Source organism: Nothobranchius furzeri, chromosome 13 (genome assembly GCF_043380555.1).
Source record: "Nothobranchius furzeri strain GRZ-AD chromosome 13, NfurGRZ-RIMD1, whole genome shotgun sequence".
Classification (NCBI taxonomy): domain Eukaryota; kingdom Metazoa; phylum Chordata; class Actinopteri; order Cyprinodontiformes; family Nothobranchiidae; genus Nothobranchius; species Nothobranchius furzeri.
Genome location: NC_091753.1, coordinates 40,640,264 through 40,659,502, shown reverse-complemented (window position 1 = coordinate 40,659,502; position 19,239 = coordinate 40,640,264). Strand labels below are relative to the sequence as shown.

The 19,239-nt window shown below is 43.0% G+C and overlaps 1 protein-coding gene across 3 annotated transcripts in view; it reads right to left on the bottom strand.

The window, feature by feature from the left end:
- Positions 1-19,239, bottom strand: part of dscaml1 (Down syndrome cell adhesion molecule like 1) — a 152,528-nt gene that overhangs the window by 123,074 nt on the left and 10,215 nt on the right. For all 3 annotated transcript variants that reach the window (XR_008563776.2, XM_015951485.3, XM_015951486.3), the window contains exons 2-3: positions 16,200-16,520; positions 957-1,103 (exon numbers count right to left, since the gene is read on the bottom strand). Coding sequence is in view for 2 of the 3 variants with exons in the window: in XM_015951485.3 (XP_015806971.1) it covers positions 957-1,103; positions 16,200-16,520 (468 nt within the window). In the remaining variant the exon portion in view is untranslated. The remainder of the gene's footprint in view (positions 1-956; positions 1,104-16,199; positions 16,521-19,239) is intronic.

Genomic DNA, 19,239 nt, shown 5'->3' with positions numbered 1-19,239 from the left:
TGTACACACAGTTGTTCACACTGTTGAGAGATGAAAGGAGTACTCTGAAACAGAGAGTGAGAAAAGGGGCAGAGGGAGCAAAATGTATCATCTGACCTAAACCTAAACAGTCTCATCTGACATCCTGCAATTTGCCGTAGCTCAACGGAGCAGATGTTAAGGCTGCGCCACACAGACCTGTGCACATACGGACACACACACACACACATACACATGTAAATGCACAGATATTATCACACACAGTAGGCTCATTTTCAAACTCATATTACTACATCATGTTTACACACTGGAGTTTTTTTTTAACATGGGATCCAACAGAACGAACAGAGTGGCTTTCAGGACACAGCAGCTCTTTTGATGAGAGGCGAAATACATCAGTCACTTAAGCATAAGAGGCCAAACCATTTCTCTCATTAGTCATTTCTTCTCCTAAATATTCACACTCCCAGACAAAGCATGCATTATTTATGCAAATAACACTGATAGCTGGCATATTATTACCAGGCAATATGAGTGGCTGCAGATATTGTTTCTGCAGAATAATTTTGAAAATACTTCCACATACTGCAAATATTTTCCCTCTTTTCAAGTGACACATATAAATACATTTTTAAGTCTTGTGTTCTATCCAGAGTGGTGCAGTGGGTAGAGCTGTTGCCTTGCAACAAGAAGGCCCTGGGTTCGCTTCCCAGCCTGGGATCTTTCTTGGAGTTTGCATGTTCTCCATGTGCATGTGTGGGTTCTCTCCGGGTACTCCGGCTTCCTCCCACAGTCCAAAAACATGACTCTTAGGTTGATTGGTCTGTTTAAATTGTCCTTAGGTGTGTGTGTGTGTGTGTGTGTGTGTGTGTGTGTGTGTGTGTGTGTGTGTGTGTGTGTGTGCGCCCCCCCCCACACACACACACACACACACATTCAGTGAATCTGTGATGACTGTTGCTAGGTAAATGTCCTACCAGGGACGATAGAAACAGTGTCTTTCTCCCAGGACACCACACTGACGTACTCCTGGACGGCTGACGGGATGAGGCACTTGAACACGGCAACATTTCCCCGCATGGAGCGTTGGTCGGCCACACGGACTGTGTAGGGCTCCCTGAACACTGGAGATCAAACAACAAACAACAAAAGTGTCATTGCAACATTTTTGTTTTGGCTGATGAAAGTAGTAACCAGTAAAGCTAAACATTTCAACCATTACAAAAAGTAGAAAAGTTGCATCTGCATCCCAAAAACACTTCTGCAGGATGCTTGTTTTGATAAAATGAGCTGCATAACATTTAGGTTCCAGCTGCTATTGCAGATGTGCATTGGCATTTTTTCTGAACCCAGAAGCATCAATCTGAACATGAAGAACAACCAAAACAAAAGCTAATGCTCAAATTCTCGTTTCTCTTGTACAAAAAGCATGACTCATGTGGATTATCACTTTTTTTGCATTTTTAAAATATTTTGCCCATTTGTTTTTTAGCACAAGTAAATTGTAAAATGAAAGTGAGCTCAATGAGAAGCCAAACTGTGGTGATAAAAATCACATTAAAGTAGTGGATTATTTGTTTAATCAATACATTTGCAGTGATCTGGTAGGAATGAAAGCCTTGTAAGTTGTTTTCAAGGGGAAGAAATATACTGGCGCACCATTTCTCGGACATATTAGTAGCCTACATCACAGACATATATATGCAGATGCCCAGTGGACTGGCGCTCCTAGTTGGAGCTGCTGTGATAACTCACCGCCATCTTAGATGGGTCTCCATTTGCCCCTGGTACATTCATTTCTACTGAGGAAGACGCTTACCCAACAAAAAGAATAATAATAATAATAATAATAATAATAATACAAAAATAAAAAAACTAATTCTATTGTGCTTATTACAAAATCAGACACATGGCATAACATGGAAATTAAAACCTAAGTTTAATTACTTAAAATAAATAAAAATTTATGAAAATGCTAAATCCCAATACGTTGGCTTGAAAAGTCAATAGTAATCCCATGTGATCGGTTTTCAAAAGTGGGCAGGTATAGGGTCATAGTTGCTCACCCTGTGTTTACTCCAGTTGGGTTTAGAGAGTGAGGGACCCAACCAATATGGTGCAAAAGCTGTAATGCTCTCCAGCGTCCAATGGGGTGTCTACGTAATCATGCCTTTGGCTTCAAACAACATCCATATTCGATAACAGCAACGCAACACTACCACTGACTTGCAACATGGATGTTTAATCTCCACAATTAACACAAGCCTGGAGGAGTTAGGTCTTGTGGTGAAGTTGCTAATGCTAACAGTTAGCTTCTACTTGCCAAGACATTCCCTGCTGTGTCCTGGATGCTAAACCAACAACTGCCTTCTCCGTTGTAAGTCAAGATGGGTGAGTCCATGAATGCTAATTCACAGTGGGACGTAGAGCTGTGAGGATTTTCAAATCCTAGGTGTCCACTATCTATTTTCTGTCAGAAGCGAATGCAGGAGATTGGTGCATTTTAATGTTTAACCTGCATTATTTCTATCCCCAGACCTTTAAAGCAAGATTTGACAAAGAAAAGCAAAAATAATGTTTTTCTTATGACAACTCTTTGTCACCTAGACACTGCAGATGTCCATTTGTCCATTTGTAAACAAAAGGACACTTTTCTCTGGTGTTTAGTTGAGCTGCATTAGACCCCTTTCTTGCTTTAAATGTAAAGGCACAGTTTGATTGTAAGAGAGACTGACTTAGAGCTGCGTTGAATGGGATGCACAGTGATGGGCCCCTGGCCTTTTAAAGCGCAGCGCCACAGATGCTATGAGACGGCAAGGAGTGGAGGGTCTCGCTTAGCCGATGGAACTGTCACATACAGGCGCCAGGCATCAAAAACACACCCTCTGCACATGGCATGCTGAGCACTAGCCCATGAATCTGTGCCAGCATATAGAGAGCATGCTGATTAAGACAGGCTTAATGATGAAAACAGTAGCCTGTGGCTAACCAAATTATATCTCCAGTTAACTCTGTCACATTTGGATTAGTGAGAACTGCTGAATCAGAGCACGCATTTTCATTAACTAAATTAATAGATTATTTTGGTATGAAGGAGAGACAGGTAGTTCAAGGTCATGCCAGCTAGGCTGAACTGTGGGGCTCTGCCCACAGTTTAGATCTCATTTGTTTAAAGGGGGGCTACACGATTTTTCTCCAGTAGCTTTGACGTGGACAAAAGGGAGACAACTTGACAAGAGTAAGATGAGAAAAACACAATTACTGAAATCAGATATTGGGTCTCAGGCTGATATTGGGGAGTGTTTCTGGCAATCTATCAACCAAGCCTCTCTTTAGAAATTAGGACAGTAATGGCTTAACAATGTTAAACGCACATGCACACACAACCCTAGGAGGGGCCCCACCCTCCGAGTGCTCGTTTTCTCCCCCAGCTCTCCAGTGATATAATTAACGCCTAGCCTGAAGGCCAGTTTCCTTGGTCATTAATAATGCTTTATGCCAGCCGCTACTGTCACTGGAACCCAGTGGAACTAAAGCCAGTGTCCTTGTAGAAACACTGGAGAGTGTTTCACTTTAAAGTTCAAGCTTTTTTCTTCTAAGTCTTTGTTTGACTCTGTCCATTGTTTTCACTGCTGTACTTCATTCATAACCTGATTGACCTTTCCTTTCTTCTGTTCAGACTTGTAAAAGACTAGAAACTAGGTAGAAAGTGTCAGAACTGTTGAAATTACATTTCATCATATGTGTGAATCTTGCCAGAAACATAGAAGGTGTAAAACATTAGGCCAAGGACCGAATTAATAGCCTTTTTCAGAGCTGAATTTTATGATGGTTAAATTAAATCAAAAGTCAAGGCCAATAGAATAAAGCAAAAACACAAAGAAGGTATGCTAACACATAAAATGAAAGGAAACTTGTTTTGAATAGATTTAAAAACACACAGCGATACACGGACCATTCACTTTAATACAAAGCAGTCTCTATTGAGATTGCTGAAGATTCTTCCACAAATCGTAGTTTTTCTTTTTTGTGTAATGTTTACAACTTCATTTTGGTCAACAACCAATTCCAGTCAAAGGTTATTGATGTTGGAACCTCCTTCTGGCCAGTGTACTAGTGAAACCAAATATATAAGATAAGTGGGGAAAATTACAGTTTTTAAAGAGTGATTAAGCAGTTCTGGCTTGCTTTGAGCACCCCCCAGTGTCCATTAGTAAAAAAAAACAAACAAAAATGAAACTATTTTCCTCACTGTACTTTTGTATTTTTAACACCTAATCTAACAGATGAAATGTCTCCTCAGCATTCATTAGTGTCTACAGGAGTGATTCATCACTAAATTAAACAAATGAGCTGTGTTGATGATCTAAAACATTCAGGAAATGTGCTGGAAATAGACTGCAGCGGCGGGTATGTCAGCTCCACTTTACTAAGTCCAACAGCAACCGGACCAACAACTCTGCAATTGCAAGTGCGGTATTCTGGTCACATTTCATCAACCCTGTAAAAAGTCATTTTAGCTCATAAGGCCTCAAGAAAATGATTTAAAAATATCAAAAAGTTGCAAGGTGTCCCTTTAAATATGCATATCAGTTAAAACAAGGTCTAAAGCCTAATTTATACTTCTTTGTCAGCTCCACGAGGGAGAGACACGCACGGACAGAGACAATTTGCCTTCATACTTCTCTGTCTCCTAGGGGGTGTTGCAAAGAAGTTCCCTGCCAGGACAGCAGAGGGCGGAGCGCTGTTCTGCGGTATCCTGTCATTTATACAGTCCTAGATAATGTGTTTATATTGTGTATTTTTTGTATATAAGAGACTTTTTAACACGGACAAATTTGTCACTCATCCTCCTCCAGCTCTTCATGCGCTCGCCACCTCTAATCCCACGTTTCCCGTCATTTCTGCCCACAAATAAAAAGCTTTCTGCGTATCTTTTCACTCCTCCAGTCACGGGGGATAAAATGTTTATTTTTTTAGAGTTTTTCCGCGAGGTATTCTTCAAGCGCCTCTGTGTCTACCACCAGATATCCTCGGCTCTCTTTATGTTTTTGAGAGCGTAATTGCGGTGCTGTAGATTACAGTGGTGTCCTGACCAATCGTGAGCTTGCATTCTTCATCTCGACGGTCAGATTTTTAGAAAAGAGAGCTTAACTCCTTCTCCGTCTGTCCTCGTGAGCCTGTCGGAGAGCCCTCGAAAGGACGCATAATTGCGTTGCATGTGTCCGTCCCAACACAGACAGAGAAGTATAAATTAAGGTTTAGACGTACTTTCTTTCTAGATTTAGGAGCTTTGTTGCTCCTTCAAACATCCCCCAGAATAAATAAATAACCATCCACTTCCCTTTAACTTCAAAAAGCAGAATTATCTTACCCTACATATCTGTAAGATGACCTTCAACAAATGCAAAGATGTTGAATTCATTATTTATTTTTAACTGGAAAAGATGTTTGAATTATTTCTGTTAGAACCAACACAAACATTACTTTCCAATGCATTCCTTTACAACCAGAGTTCACATGAAATCCAATTTTTAATCACATCAAAACTAAAAAACAAATCCCTAATCAGGTTTTTCTTCTGATTTCTTTATTGAAACAGCCTCAGATGTTCATTGATGCCCTATTCCTGCTGATCAATAACCCGTGTCGACAAAGCAGCCCCCTTTGTTGTGACTGAGCCAATCTTTTCAATCATTTATTTACTCTCTGACTGACCCTGCTACCTTCTGTCAATAGTGTGTAAAAATCCCAGTTGCCCACCGGGGCTCTCGTAGAGTGTTTACTATCATCTTGACAGCTTGTAAAGATTTCCGTCAATGATGACAGATATCACTTTTCAATTGAGCCATAGTTCAAACCCAGTCAAGGTCACCTCGGGTTTAGATCTGTAGCTGCTCCTAATGCATAAACCTCCCTTCTTTGTGTAAATCTGCCAAATCAGCTTTCCACCTCCTTGCAGGCATCCCAAGAAGGGACGATTCTCCTGTTAGGAGCATCATTTGTCACACATTTAACAAATATCTGCGGGACACAAAGGGGAATATGGGATAACATATGCATCCTCTTAAGCCTTGTAGCATGATTCAAATGCAGTCAGACTGATTTGTGTGTAAATTGCACTCCCCCTCATCGCATACGCAGCAGAATTATTAGGATGTTACTGATGCCTGACTATAAGCACACTGGTTGCCTGGAAACGAGCTAAAACACGGGTCTGGGCTACTGGGCGCACTGGGAGGCGAGTCTTGTATCACTGTCGCTTCAATAATTAATGAAGGGGAAACCAAATACTGCTTTTACTTATTTATGAAGCCAGATGTAAAAACCTAAGAAAGATGGAGAAGAGTTAAAATGAAACACATGAGATGTTGAAGGATCCAGCTTCCATTATTGAAGGAACATATCAGGAAAAGAAGCAACAGTCAGGAAGTCTAATTTTGTGTATCAGTAGTAAAAATGATGAGCAGATTAAAAAGGGCATGTATGCACAAGATTGGTTTAAACCAAAGGGAGGTAAGACGAACCTGACAGAACAGGTGTCCCGTTTTTATTTCATTATGTTTGTCATAAAAGGTGATGAAAGATGGAAACATAAAAACCCTTTAATCCTAACTACATGCAACAACTGCATACTTAAAATGGCAAATCAAATATTATGAGACGGCTTTCTGCTGAAAGGTTATGATTGATTAATATCTTACCTGTTATGGATAATACTTTGAATGACCTCGGTTTGGAGAAACAGAGAATAGCTCTGACCAGATTGAGCTAATATGTGAATAAGACAAAAACTACAATTGATTGCATCATTTCAGGTTCAGAAAGTAATTCCTTTTGGTCAGAATTTCATACAGACGTGGACAAAATTGTTGGTACTCTTTGTTCAATGAAAGGAAAACCCACAAGGGTCACAGAAATTTGATTATGGTGCTGTGAAGCTTAGAGGATTTTTACTGCTATTTTTTCACTTTTTTCACTTTTTGAACATTTGTTATGATGCGTAACCATGGCAACAAGCTGGTTTACAATCGGGAGCAGCTGATTGACATTGGAAAGGCTGAAATAATACCTCAACTGAAGCCACAAATCCCAAATGAGCTAAAACGAAAGAAGCGTGGATGCAGAGCGGGAGCAAAACGGAGACAGAGAAAGAGGAAATTCAAACAATCTCTTCCATCAATTATAATAGGCAATGTGAGGTCACTGGCCAACAAGATGGAGGAACTCCAAGCCCTTTCAAGGACTCAGCCAGAGTTTCGGAAATGCAGTGTTATGTGAGTCACTGAGATGTGGCTGCAGGACCATATCCCCGATTCCAGTGTCTCTCTGCCAGGATTCCTGACTGTATGAGCAGACAGAGATCTGAAGGGGACCGGGAAAAGAAAAGGAGGTGGGGTGGCAGTGCTTGTCAACAACAGATGGTGCCATCCATGTCATGTTTCAGTGAAATGTCGTCTCTGCAGCCCAGATGTTGAACTCTTGGCAGTAAGTTGTCGCCCATATTATTTGCCAAGAGAGTTCACCAGTGTTGTCTTGGCAACCGTTTATATTCCACCTTCAGCCATTGCTGAAAATGCATGTGATGCCATCAGTTCCGTTGTCGCTAAGCTACAAACCCAGCACCCCAATGCATTTGTGGCTATATCTGGTGATTTTAATCATGCCTCACTCTCTGCTACACTTCCAACATTTCAACAGTTTGTCAGCTGCTCCACCAGAGAAAACAAGACATTGGATTTGTGTTATGCAAATGTAAAGAATGCATACATGTCCAAAACAAGACCTCCTCTGGGACAATCAGATCACAATCTTGTTCTTCTCTGCTCAGAATACAAACCACTTGTTCAGAGGCAACCTGTGACAAGAACTGTGAGAAAATGGTCACAAGACACTGAAGAAGCCCTGCAGGATTGTTTTGAGACCACGGATTGGATAACTCTCTGCCAAGGATATGAAGAGGACATCAATGCCATGACTGGATGTGTCACTGACTATGTAAACTTATGTGTGGACACCATCATACCCACCAGAACAGTGAGATGCTTCGCTAATAACAAACCCTGGATCACCAGTGAACTGAAGAATCTGCTAAATGAGGAAAAAAAGAGTCTTCAAGGAGGGAGACTGTCATGACTCTCATTTTTCAGCCTTCATTCAGCTCACCTGGTCCCCTCACCAAGCTCCTGACAAGCCCTGTTTCCCTGGCAACCACCATCAACTCCATTCATTTCACCTGTTCCTGTCATCAGCTTCATCCACTTCACCTGCTCCTGACTCCTCAGCTCATCTCACACACCTGCTTCCCCTGCTATAAAAGATCCATTCAGTTACCAAGTCTGGGCCAGAGTATTGAAGACTTTGCATCCGTAAATTCTCCAGCACTCCAACCTCTGCCTGTACCGTAGATCCTGACCTTGTTTCTGTTCCTTGACCAACCCAAGTGCCTGCTTCCTGCCTGGATTGTTTTCTCTGCCTCTGACTACCTGGATTCTCGACCTCAGCCCATTCTCTGGATTCTACCTCCTGCCTGCTCATTGTAGCATTCACGGATCTATCTGGTTTTGACCCTCGCCTCCTCTCCTACTCTGTCTCCAGCCTCGCCCACCTGATAACTCCACAATAAATAAAATACTTTTTTAAATATATTTTTACTGTGTTTGGCATCATTACGGGTCTTCTGAGTTCTGTTCATGACAGAGACAGGGAATTATTGAGAAGTCTACAGAAGCAACTGAAGATCAAGATCAGAGACAGCAAGGAGGCATACAGGAAGAAGCTGGAGAACAAACTACAGAGGGACAATATCAGAGATGTCTGGTCAGGGATGAAGAAGATCACAGGCTTCAAGCAGAGGAAGGACTGCACAGATGGCAGCCTGGACACAGCCAATGAACTAAACAAGTTCTTCAATAGGTTCAGGTCAGGAACAAACCCAGCATCCTCCTTGCCTGTCCCCAGCCAATCCCATCCTCCTCTGATCCAACATTTTCCTGTTACATGCCAGCTCTTTTGCTCTAACGCGGTCATGAACTCTTCTGGTTCTATAAATCTGTCTTCAACCAAGTCAGGAGATGCTGCTGCCCCATTTACACCCCCCTCCCACCTATCTGTCTCTAGAAGTCAGGAGAAGAGGCAGCTGGAGAGACTGAACAGGAACAAGGCTGCAGGTCCAGATGGTGTCAGCCCCGGAGTACTGAAGGCCTGTGCAAAGCAGCTCTGTGGGATTCTGCAGCACCTCTTCAACCTCAGCCTGGCCCAGGAGAAGGTTCCAGTCCTGTGGAAGACATCCTGCCTTGTTCCAGTTCCAAGGAAAACTTGCCCATCAGTCAATGACGACTACAGACTGGTTGCCCTGACATCCCACATCATGAAGGTCCTGGAGAGACTCCTGTTGGTCCACCTGAATAAGCAAACTAGAACCTATCAGGACCCACTGCAGTTTGCTTATCGCCATGGAGTTGGAGTTGAAGATGCCATCATCCAGCTGCTTCAACCAATCCACTGTCATCTGGACAAAGCAGGCAGCACTGTGAGAGTCATGTTCTTTGATTTCTCCAGTGCATTTAACACAATTCAGCCTGATGTACTTTGCCAGAAACTCCAGAAGACACAGGTGGGGACCTCAACTATCGCCTGGATTAAAGACTACCTGACAAACAGACCACAGTTTGTGAGGCTGAAGAACTGCGCATCAAACCAGGCGATCAGTAACATTGGAGCACCACAGGGGACTGTACTATCACCATACCTTTTCACCCTGTACACCTCAGACTTCCAGTACAAATCAGTGACCTGTCATCTACAGAAATACTCAGATGACTCTGCAGTTGTCGGGTGTATCAGAGATGGACAGGAAGCTGAGTACAGAGAGCTGGTGGAGCGCTTTGTGGCATGGTGTGGAAACAATCATCTGACCTTGAATGTGAACAAAACAAAGGAGATGATTTTAGACTTCAGAAGAAACAGGGTGGAGTCAAACACTGTTTCCATCATGGGAGAAGAAGGGTGGCTGAGGAACACAAATACCTTGGAGTTCACCTGGACAACAGACTGGACTGGAGAAAGAACAGCGATGCCGTTTACAAGAAGAGACACAGCAGACTGCACTTCTAGAGGATGCTTAGGTCCTTCAATGTCTGTAGCAAGATGCTGCACATCTTCTACAAGTACATTGTTGAGAGTGTAATCTCTTCAGCCATCGTCTGTTGGGGTAGTAGCATCAGAAGCAGGGACCTGAAAAGGCTCAACAGCCTAATAAAAAAGGCTGGTTCTGTTCTGGGGTCGACTGTGGAACCACTGGAGGAGATAATGCAAAGAAGGATTCTCCAGAGAATCAAGAAAATTATGGACAACCCTGTGCATTCTCTTCACAAGACTGTCTGACAATGGAAGAGTGTCTTCAGTCAGAGGCTTCTTCAATTTCACTGCAACACTGACCACTACTGGAGATCCTTCCTGCCAACAGCCATTGTAATATACAATAACTATTTGATGACTTTATTATTATTATTATTATGAGCTACTACAGCAATCAATTTCCCTCTGGGATTAATGAAGTATTTTTGAATTGAATTGATTAAATGTAACATATGAGAGTCAGACGTTGCTTTCCATCATGCTTCAGTGAAGTTATTTAAAAAAAACTCATGCCTGAATAAAAATAAGAGTATCCACAACCTTTTGATACAATCAAATGATTGCTGTAACTGTCAATGACACTTCTGCACCTCACAGCAGGTATTTTGGCCCACTCCTCATGAGCAAACTGCTCCAGTTGTCTCAGGTTTGAAAGGCTCCATATCCAGATGGTGTGTATCAGCTGCTTCCACAGATGCTCAATAGGACTGAAGTCATGGCTCATAGAAGGCCATTCTTGGGTGTTTTAGCTGTGTGCTTTGGGTTATTGTCATGTTGCAAGACCCATGACCTGCGACTGAAACCAAGCTTTCTGACACTGGCCAGCACATTTCTCTCTAGAATCTCTTGATAGTCTTGAGATTTCATTGTATGCTGCACAGATTAAAGACACCCTGTATCAGGCAGTGTGGCAAAGCAGTCCAGAACATAACACAGCCTCCTCCATGTTTTACAGTAGGGACAGTGTTCTGTTCTTGATTTGTTTCATTTTTCTGTCTGTGGGCATAGAGCTGATGTACCTTGGTAAAAAGTTCCATTTTTGTCTCATCTGTCCATATGCCATTCTCCCAGAAGCTCAGTGGCTTGTTAACATGTAGTTTGGCATATTCCAGTCTGACTTTTTTATGATTTGTTTTCAACAATGGTGTCCTCCTTGGTCATCACCCATGTAGTTCACTTTGGCTCAAACAACGACGGCTGGTGCGATCTGACACTGATGTTCCTTGAGCTTGAAGTTCACCTTGGATCTCTTTAGAAGTTTTTTCTGGGCTCTTTTGTTACCATTTGAATTATCTGTCTCGGTGATTTGTCATTAATTTCCCTCCTGCAGCCATGTCCAGAGAGGTTGGCTACAGTCCCATGGATCTGAAATTTCTGAATAATATGTGGAACTGTAGACACAGCAGTGGCGGGCGGTGCGTTCCACCCCTGGGCCTTCAGTGATTTCCTATTCATTCCAATCTAATTTAATACACCTTAAAATACCATCAATAGGACATCACAGCTGAAGAAACCATTCTCACACACACACACACACACACACACACACACACACACACACACACACACACACACACACACACACACACACACACACACACCAGTGGCTGGTCAAGACAAGTAATTTCCGGAGCCTTTAAAATCAAACTCGCATTCCCAATTGAGAGTAGGAAACTAAGACCACAGATACTGTCAAATCTCAAAAATGAAAGACGGGTTTAAGAGATGAGTCAATAAAATAAATAAGTAAAGCAAACACATTATTTACAACTGTTTTGGAGAAAATGGCACAGCAAAACAATGTTGGCGCAGCAGCTTACACCACGTCATACACAATATAAATTGCATAGAAACAGAACACAGAATAATTTCAGTTAGATATTTTATTTCGTTACCATTTATTGATTATTAACAAAATAAAATGGCAAAACATAAAAAAATACTAATAAAATGTTTCTACTCACCAACATAAATGTCCAGCATGGATCTCCTCCTCTCCTGCTCATTTGAAAATAAAATCCATCCTTCTTTCTTTCCTCAGGAAACCCTCAATGGCTCTGTACAGTTTATCTGTGCGCTTCAGGTCCATGAGTGGATCCTTTTCTATGGACATGGAGGCTAATGCTGATAGTCGTGTCTGTCCGGTCGTGTTTCTGGCGTACGTTTTAACGCGCTTTAATGCTACCAAATCCATCTGATGCGAGCAACAGGCATTCCCAGCAGAATAACCTGCAGCGGTTCTCTGAAGCTGTTAGCCGTGGGTACCGTTCATAGTTGCTTGCCTGAAAATGACGAACAAATCCTTTCCCCTGCTGGGACAAGCCAGCTAGCATTGGAGTCGGACGACCTGTTCTCACAAGATCCATTTTTTCTTGAAAGGTCCGTCTTCAAAATGGTGTGGCAAGTAAATCTGCAACCAAGTCCTTCTCTTCTCCTCTTTCAGCCATCATGTGTTCAAAAATACACCGATAACTGCCTATAGATACAAATGTCCGTGTTTAGTTTTGATATTTTGCTTAATGCTGCTAGAAAAGTTCTAACTACTGCTTATCCAATCACAGGATGTGTTCATGTCAACTTTTACGTGAGGCCAGCTAGCTGGCCCGGGCCAAGCTGACTCGTGAGCTGATTGGCTATCGCAACTAGATTGTCTCTGTTCACTTACAGCGGACAGTGGGCTTCTCGATTCATTCTGAAGGCCTAGAGCAGACTTAATCTGCCTGAAAACACAAGCTAGCTTAAATCTGATTGGATAACACCCAGCCTTGGTACTTTAACACTGGAAGCAGTGCGGCCAAGTGGGTATAATAGGATATAAAGAAAATAGACCAGTAAACATTTTTTTTTATTTAAAAATATTTACCAAAGGAAAAAAATACATTTATGCTTTTGAGTATGTTTAGGCCAGCAGAGAAGGCTTTGCTGGCCCTGACTGCCCTCCACTGAGACACAGGAACATCTAGCTGCTTAGAGATGGTCTTATACCTTATACCTTTAACATGCTTATCTATAATTTTCTTTCTAATCTCCTGAGACAACTCTTTCCTTCGCTCCCTCTGGTCTATGTTGAGTGTGGTACACACCACGCCACCAAACAACACAGTGACTTCCTGGAGTCCTATATATAGTCCCACTGACTTATTACAAGATTGCAGACACCTGTGATGCTAATCAGTGTACATACCTTAAATTAACATGTCCCTTTGGTCTTTTCTAGGTGTACCATTATTTATGTCCAGGCCTGTTCCATGAGTTTATTATTTTAGTGGTTGAAATGGTTGAAAAGCAATGTCTGACTTTCATCGGTAAAATGTCATAGAATTATTATTTTTTATCATTTTAGTCAGATTGAAGTTATTCACGTGAGCATTGTTATTTATTTATTTTTTATTATATTTTACCCAAAATTTTGTTCACATTTGTTAATTATCTGCAGGAACAACCATGTGACGCATAATTTGCAATTGTGTGAAGGTAAATAAATCATCTTGAACCACTGTGACAATATTAGGATTGTGATTAAGCAGAAATTAACCTTTTAACTAGACCCAGTTACAGGTTCTTATTCCATAAGTACTGATCTGTATTTGCTCCTAAGACCAATAGAAGTGTTTCAAATATTTTCTTATAATAAAACATAACTCAGGTGGGCAGAAGTTAATTTAGTTTGCGTTAAAATGCACTAAAATGAGGATATTTGCAGAGTGAGGTCAACAAAAAACATAGAGAAAAACAATTAGCCCACCAAGTGATTTTTATAAAATTGGATTTATTCAGATAGGTGTTGGTGCTATTACTGGATCACTATCAGTAAGCATGGGAGAGACTGGGAAGGAGGGAATGGGTGAAGAAATAATGAGGAGGTTAAGTAGAAACGAGAGGGATGGGGAAGAAAAGGAGCATGGATGGCAATGGGGCGCACATTTTTGAGGAGGGTGTCTCAACGCCATTTGTCAGCTGTCATCATTCTCCTGCACCACCTGAGATGGGGCATGCCACACCCTGGTGCTCGTGCCTCTGTTGCCAGTGGCAACCGCAGACATTTTTTTTTTTTGGGTAAGTGTGCAAGAATGAAAGTGAGTCTTTGTGCTGCGTTGGGCTCTGGAGGTAATGAGGTGCACACACATGCACGTAAGCCCTGGTTATAAAGCTGTAGAGTTGTGGTTGCCTCAGCATTTAATTGATTAATTGTCGTAATTATTTGGAAGGGAAGGTCATCGCAACACTGGGGCTATCTAGAAGGTCGCTCTGACGCTGGAGGGACTGCCTTCCTCTGGGGACTGCACTGGCCATATGGGTATGTTTGTGTGGGGAGGAGGTTCCAGATGAAATTTAGAAGTCATTTTAACATACATGAGGAAGATATTCGTCTTCTCATCTGATTACAATCAAAGTGTCTGTTTCTGTCTGGTTTTAACCAAAACCTAAAAATCTCAACTTTTTTTCTCTCACATCTTTGTATTCTGTAGCCCACTTCTTTCTGCCAAACAACCTGACAAAGAGCTGGCAGCCAAACGTTGTGAGGAAAGGTCCGTGTGTGTGTGTGTGTGTGTGTGTGTGTGTGTGTGTGTGTGTGTGTGTGTGTGTGTGTGTGTGTGTGTGTGTGTGTGTGTGTGTGTGTGTGTGTGTGTGTGTGTGTGCGTGCGTGCACGTGTGTGTGTGTGTGTGTGTGTGGTTTGGGGACTTTCCAGTCCATGGACAGATGGAGAGACTGGTAGACTTGCTTGCCGGCATGAGCTTTGCACAGCCTGTTGTGTGTGTGTGTGTGTGTGTGTGTGTGTGTGTGTGTGTGTGTGTGTGTGTGCGTGCGTGCGTGCGTGCGTGTGAGTGTGTGTGTGTGTGTGTGTGTGTGTGTGTGTGTGCAAAAACGAGTGTGTCCTTGGTGTTTGGGTTCATGTGGATGTGAATATAAATGTGCTCATCTCTGTTGTATACACCTGTATCCGGTGTGTTTCCCACAAGAGGTCGTGTGTTTTTGATTTTTCTGTGTGTGGAAAGAGAGCGGTAACACCTTCCCTCGGTGTGTTTGTCACTTCACTCCAGCTTTGACCTTGGCAAGGAGTGCAGACAGGTCACCCAACCAACTGTTTTTGTGGTGGTGCGTCTGCCCTGTGGAGGATTTTTTAACGTTCAGGGTCACAACATGGAGCTTTAAGATAACTGAAGTCCACTGAGAGTTACTGGTTCAAAGTACAATTTAGCTGACCTCATTTAGATATGGAAAATGAGCCTTACTGAGCAGGTGATGAAATTATTATCTACTGTAAAAGAACTTTTGAAGACTAATCAACAATATTAGCTGATTTAGCTTTTACCACCACAAAGAACCCTAATGAAGACCATAACTACGGCTTGGTTCAAGTGCTTCTTAAAAAGTGTAGTTAATCTTTCATGCGTAGATGTTGTTATACAAATTGTTCTCTAAAATTTTTATTCTTGCATGCCTGATTCAGAATTTTGGCATTTTGACTAATGGTGCTGACAAATCAGAGCAAACTGAACTCATCTGAATAGGAAGCTTCCATAGTTAGGGTTAGGGTTAGGGTTTACTTAAAGACATGAAGTAAAGCAGCAGCTCTATAGCTATTTCACAGGAAATTGAGGGTAAAATCAAATTAGTGCAATGAAGATTGTGGCTGTTCGAAATGGAAAGAAGTCAATTTAAAAAAAATGCATTTCTAGGCTGATTTAAAGAAGTAGCACGAATCAAAATGTAAAGTAAAGTAGAAATAAATACTGTATAAATATTATAAATGTGTAAATAAATGTTACTCAATTATTTGAAAATAATGGAAAATTAACGTTAATGAACCAGTTTAGTTTGAGACTAGTTTGTTGGTATTTGAAACATGAAACATTGAACTTTTGTGCAGCTCATTTTGACCGTTAAATGAACTGAGCCATCCCACCTTAAACAAATAAACAACACTTTGTGTCATCTTATCCAGTTTGATAGAAATAAATAGTATAAAGTTCCAACAATAAGCTGAATGCCAGTTAGAATTTCAAAACAAGCTTGTTCTAACATAAAATGAGCCTCTTTGGTTACAGCTTAGGTTACATCTAATCCAGTCCCTCACCTGCTTTAACGTGGATGCTGGGGCTTCGAATCTTGCCTGCTTGATTCTCAGCAGTGCAGAAGTACTCGTTGTCGTGGATGATGCTGTTATAGGCAGACGGGGAGAAAGGGTAGAGCTGAAGGGTACCGTTGGCATGCACGTGGCGGATATGGGGCACATCGTAAATGTCGTCTCCGGCAGCCAGGTACCAGCGCAGGGCGGCATGGGGGGCGCCGCCCGCAGGGCAGGGCAGGGACACCCCCACCGAGCTGGAGAAGGTCACTCGCTGCAGGGAGGCGTTCACAAAGTACAGCCGAGTAGAGACAACATCCTCACTGTTGACTGTTGGGATGACAGAGATGAAGACAGCGTTAGAGACAACATTTTCACACTGCCATGATTATCCCTTAAACACCAAATAAAAACTCACTGCTGGACTCTAATAAAATAAATTCTAGACAAATAGACGAACATTTTAGTGCCTTTTCATTTTCCAATAAGCAGATTAGTGCTGCCCTTCAGCCCTTCAAGCCCTTGACTACTTTTTCTGAGGTTTCCACTTGAATCACATCTTCAGCATTGAATCAATACAGCTTCACTACTGTAATGGCAAACTGAACAATCTCGAGCTTTATTGGTGTGAGACACTTTGGTGAATTCTGAAATGTAGCCTGGTGAGATGCCTTTTTCCTGCTATCAAAGAGAGTGGGATTTGGAAATAACTCAATAAAAAAACAACAATAACATGGAGTAGCTGAAACCTGGGTCGGATCTGGCCCACAGCAGGGCACAGCAACCTCCAGAAGCTGATGGCAGTGTTTCTTTATGTCTTATAGATAAAGATGGTGATGATTTTTACTTATTCTAAATTAAATAAACAGCTTATTTGTCAAATTTGGTTGCATTTCTGATATAAATATATAAGCTTGTTTTAGACAATGTTTAAAAGACATTTTTAGAAGAAATATTTAAAGTTCGGTTTTATTTAATCAATAAAGTTTGATAAAAAGCTTCAGTACTAACTAGGAATGGCAATGCAAATAAGTTCCTTTTCCATATAAATATACACATATAATAGCACTTCTGCAGAATTCAACCTGCTAAAATGCATCTAAACAGTGGCAAAAGTATCCAACAATGATTTCTGAACTGTCACCTTATCGTGGTGGAAGAGTTTGAGTGCCCTAATGATCCTAGGAGCTATGTTGTCTGGGGCACTTTGTGCCCCTGGTAGGGTCTCCCATGACAAATTGGTCTTAGGTGAAGGGTGAGACAAAGAACGGTTCACAGGATCTTTCACGGAGGTAAAGTCAAAGAGTCGGAGTACCCGGCCCGGAGGGTTACCGGGGTCCCACCCTAGAGCCAGGCCTGGGGTTGGGGCCCGTGAGCAAGCACCTGTTGGCCGGGCTTTTGCCCATGGTGCCCGGCCGGGCCCAGCCCGAACCAGATACATGGGCTCATCCAACTGTGGACCCACCACCCGCAGGAGGAACATGAAGGGTCCGGTGCAATGTGGATCGGGTGGCAGACCAAGGCGGGAGCCTTGGCGGTCCGATCCCCAGACAAGAAAACTGGTTTTTGGGACATGGAATGTCACCTCGCTGGCAGGGAAGGAGCAGGAGCTTGTGGCAGAGGTTGAGCGGTACCGGCTAGATATAATCAGACTCACCTCGACACATAGCATTGGCTCTGGAACCCAAGTCCTTGAGAGGGGTTGGACACTCTCCTTTGCTGGAGTTGCTCCGGGTGAGAGGTGGAGGGCTGGGGTTGGCTTTTTGTTAGCCCCAAGACTCTCTGCCTGTGTGTTGGGGTTTACCTCGGGGGACGAGAGGGTAGCTTCCCTGCGCCTTCAGGTCGGGAAACGGGTCCTGACTGTTGTTTGTGCTTATGGGCCAAATATCAGTTCAGAGTACCCAACCTTTTTGGAGTCCCTGGGACGAGTCCTAGATAGTGCTCCATCAGGGGACTCCATTGTCCTGCTGGGGGACTTCAATGCTCACATGGGCAATGACAGCTTGACCTGGAGAGGTGTGACTGGGACGAACGGCCCGCCTGATCTGAACTCGAGTGGTGTTTCGTTTTTGGACTTCTGTGCAAGCCACAGTTTGGCCATAACGAACACCATGTTCAAACATAAGGATGCTAATCAGTACACTTGGTACCAGGGCAGCCTAGGTTGCAGGTCAATGATAGACTTTGTAGTCGTATCATCTGACCTGCGGCCGTATGTTTTGGACACTCAAGTGAAGAGGGGAGCGGAGCTATCAACTGATCACCACCTGGTTGTGAGTTGGATCAGATGGCAGGGGAAGATGCCGCATAGACCTAGCAGACCCAAACGCATAGTGAGGGTGTATCTCTCTTTTCTTGTCTCTAACTCGATACAAGGTGTTTGAATAAAATTCCCTGTGGTAAAAACAACCTCTTCTGATTCTAAGTGCCCGGTCCAAAGATTAATCTCTGGACCTTAATAAAGTGTAAGAATATACCAACTATATTCAGCTACAAGGGTCTGCTGGGAACGCCTGGCAGAAGGACCTGTCAAGACGGTCTTCAACTCCCACCTCCAGCAGAGCTTTGACCACGTCCCGAGAGTGGGGGACATTGACTCCGAGTGGGCCTTGTTCCACTCTGTGATTGTTAAGGCGACTGTTGCTAGCTGTGGTCGAAAGATGGCCGGTGCCAGTCGTGGTGGCAACCCCCGTACTCGCTGGTGGACACCAGAGGTTCGGGGAGCCATCAGGCTGAAGAAGGAGGCCTACAGGGCAAGGCTGGTCTGTGGGTCTCCAGAGGCAGCAGACAGGTACCGGATAGACAAGCGGGGTGCAGCAGTGGCAGTTGCCGAGGAAAAATCTCGGGCGTGGGAGGAGTTTGGTGAGGCCATGGAGAAAGACTATCGATCGGCTCCAAAGAGGTTCTGGCAAACTGTCCAGCGCCTCGGGAGGGGAAGGCAGCAACTCGCTCACACTGTTTACAGTGGGGATGGGGAGCTGCTGACGTAAACTGGGGCTATAGTCAGACGGTGGAAGGAATACTTTGAGGAGCTCCTCAATCTCACCTA